Genomic DNA, 2,646 nt, shown 5'->3' with positions numbered 1-2,646 from the left:
TTACTAACTCAAAACCATCACAGACACTTTAAACATCCTCCTGGTGAGTTTATTCTGACACAGACTGAAAAACCTCAGACACGACTGATATGTTTCATGATTACAACTTTAACATTTAACAGTAAAATAAAACAGTTTGAGCTCAGTCAGGGTTTCCTGACGCTATAGTTTCTGTTTTTGTTCATGCTGCTGAGCTCTGGTGTCGCCCAAGGCGTCAGAGCTTTGAGATTTAAGCCAGCGACCATTCCATATAAGGTTAACAGCGCATGAGAAAAGCGTACAGCAGACATCTTCAGCGCTCACAACAAATACTCAAAGCAAAGTAGAGATATTTCTGTGTTGTACATTTAAACACGATGCAGCGGCTTTAATGTGAGATGACTCTTCCAAGAAAAGGGAATCGATAAAGTGCCGAAACTTCACAGTTAGACTTCTGTTGGAGGAGCAGCTGATGTCATTCTGCTTCCTGCTGGTGGAAAACAGACTTGGACTGTGTTACATTCAGAACGTACGTTAAATGTTCAATTTCCTGCAAAAAGAAACGTTTTAGTGGAAAACGACTGATGTTGCTTTAGCTTGTGTGCAGCATTTTACTGTTAGACCGTGTGATGATGATCATTTATTTGTCTATCTGTATTTACACTAAGCTCACGCTGTGACGTTCTGCTGGTGTTTCTGAGCTGAAGAAATGTACTATTTTTTTTACCAGAAACCATGTTTTTATGTCCAACGTTTAAATCATTTCATGCAGCCATCGTACAAAAAGCTTCGAGCGTAAGGCACAACAAACCAAGGAGTTCGACTTCTAACGTGGATTTTTTTTATCGTTATGTAGAATTCCTACAATGTTGAGATGTGAAATTAAATAAAACAGCCCACCTCTCTGATGGTATAGGGGTGCATTAGTGCCTCGGGCACACGTTTAGAAAGGCTCCATCAATGAAGGACAGTAACTACAGGTTCCAGAACATCTGAGCCCATCCAAGACCACGGAACAGCTGGAACATTCCCTCCACAACCTCCAGAACTGGTCCTGGATGTTTAGAGACCCACAGAATCTGGAACAACTTTAAAGGGCCTGTGACATTAAATTTTTGTAATGAACACGAATGCATGTTTTGGAAAGAGGACATTGATAAAATGTTGCAAAACAAATTTCACGACCCTGAGATGAACGTTTGTTGAGATATTTCCCTGTGAAGAAACAGGAAGTGATGTCATAGGGGAATGTCTACATGTAAACAGAGCGTTGTTACAACAGCTGAAAACACAGACTGTAGAGACGAATCTGATGTTTCTTTAGATTAATTTGAGCTTCTATCAAACATGGATAACGAAGAGTTAAAGTTTAAATAATAATGTTTTAATAAGCAAAGACCAGAGAGTTTAATTTATTAATGAGTTCCCCTTTGATGTCATTTCCTGTTTCACTTTGGCTGAGTCAAATCCAAAAGAAAATAGGCCAGTTATGAGACAAAATGGGTAAAATCATGTATATTATGCCAATTTTCTCAAGTATAAAGATGTTTTCTTTAAGTTTTGTATTTGAATGATATGCATGTCACAGACACTTTAAACAAACTGCCAACAAAATCTAAAACAGGGGTGCCCAAACATTTTCCATGAGGGGGCCAAAATTAAAATAAATCTGAGGGCCGCGGGCCAAATGCAATAAAATAAGAAATGCAAATACTTAAGTAAAGTTGTTTTATTTTTATGATTAAGCTAGCAGCAGTGTGGTTGCCTACATTCATTAGTTTTTTTTTCTTCAGCCCATGGACGTGGAGAAAATTCAATGCTCGGGCAGCAAAGGCTCATGGGACTTTTCATAATTTAAAATTTGAGTATATGTGGTCTTGTAAGGTGTGCAAATCTATATATAGGCTTAAATCTAATCTAAATATCTCTTGTAGTTACATGTATTTTATATTTAATCTTAACATAATTACAATCTAGTAGCCAGGACAATTGCTGGTGGGCCAAATCAAATGGCTCGGCGGGCCAATTTTGGCCCACGAGCCCCACTTTGGGCACCTCTGATCTAAATGATCTCATTTCTTCCTAAAAATAAATAAAAATTCATTGTTTAAATGTTTGATTTGTTGATAAAATCTGTTTTATGTGAACTGTAAATCTGAACGTCGTATAAAACCGGTGTCTGATCTTCTAGATGACATCAGCAGCTCCTCCAGCTCCTCTCTCCTTTCTCTCCCATCAGACATCTTCTCTTCTCCTCTCGTTTCCACTCATTTAAACAAAAGGAACCTCCTCTTCATCGGTCAGAGATGGGTGTCCTGCTCCTCTTCGTCGTCCTCAGTGACTGCTTGGTTGACAAAAGCCTTAAAAGAGAAACAAGAGGTTTTTTTTTGGTGCTGCTGAGATAAATTACTCATCATGTTTTTTTTTCTTTAAATAAACCGTCCAATCACCTGCCAGTGGCTGCTGTCCTCCTCCTCGCCCCCTCCACCTCCTCCTCCTCCTGCTGCGAGCCCGTTGGTGCTCGGCTTCTTCTCCTGCATCTCAGGCTGGGCGTCGTTGGTCACGTCCAGTGTGGGGTTGTCATGATAACCGTTCTCCACAGAGCGAAGCTCCTCGGCAGGAAACTGCGTAGTTAATAAAAAAATATATATATTTAGTGTATATATA

At 39.5% G+C, this 2,646-nt stretch overlaps 1 protein-coding gene across 1 annotated transcript in view; it reads right to left on the bottom strand.

Annotated features, from left to right (window-relative positions):
• Positions 1-1,823: 1,823 nt before the first annotated feature.
• The window catches only part of podxl2 (podocalyxin-like 2), a gene marked incomplete in the record, with an annotated part of 10,450 nt that continues 9,627 nt past the window's right edge, over positions 1,824-2,646 (bottom strand). Inside the window, 2 exon segments of the mRNA XM_014015341.1 lie at positions 1,824-2,339; positions 2,430-2,603. Coding sequence (XP_013870795.1) covers positions 2,280-2,339; positions 2,430-2,603 — 234 coding nt within the window.

The sequence above is a fragment of the Austrofundulus limnaeus genome, unplaced genomic scaffold, assembly GCF_001266775.1.
Source record: "Austrofundulus limnaeus strain Quisiro unplaced genomic scaffold, Austrofundulus_limnaeus-1.0 Scaffold127, whole genome shotgun sequence".
In the NCBI taxonomy this organism is placed as follows: Eukaryota; Metazoa; Chordata; class Actinopteri; order Cyprinodontiformes; family Rivulidae; genus Austrofundulus; species Austrofundulus limnaeus.
The sequence above is the reverse complement of the archived record's forward strand: the minus strand, read 5'-3'. Positions and strand labels throughout refer to the sequence as shown.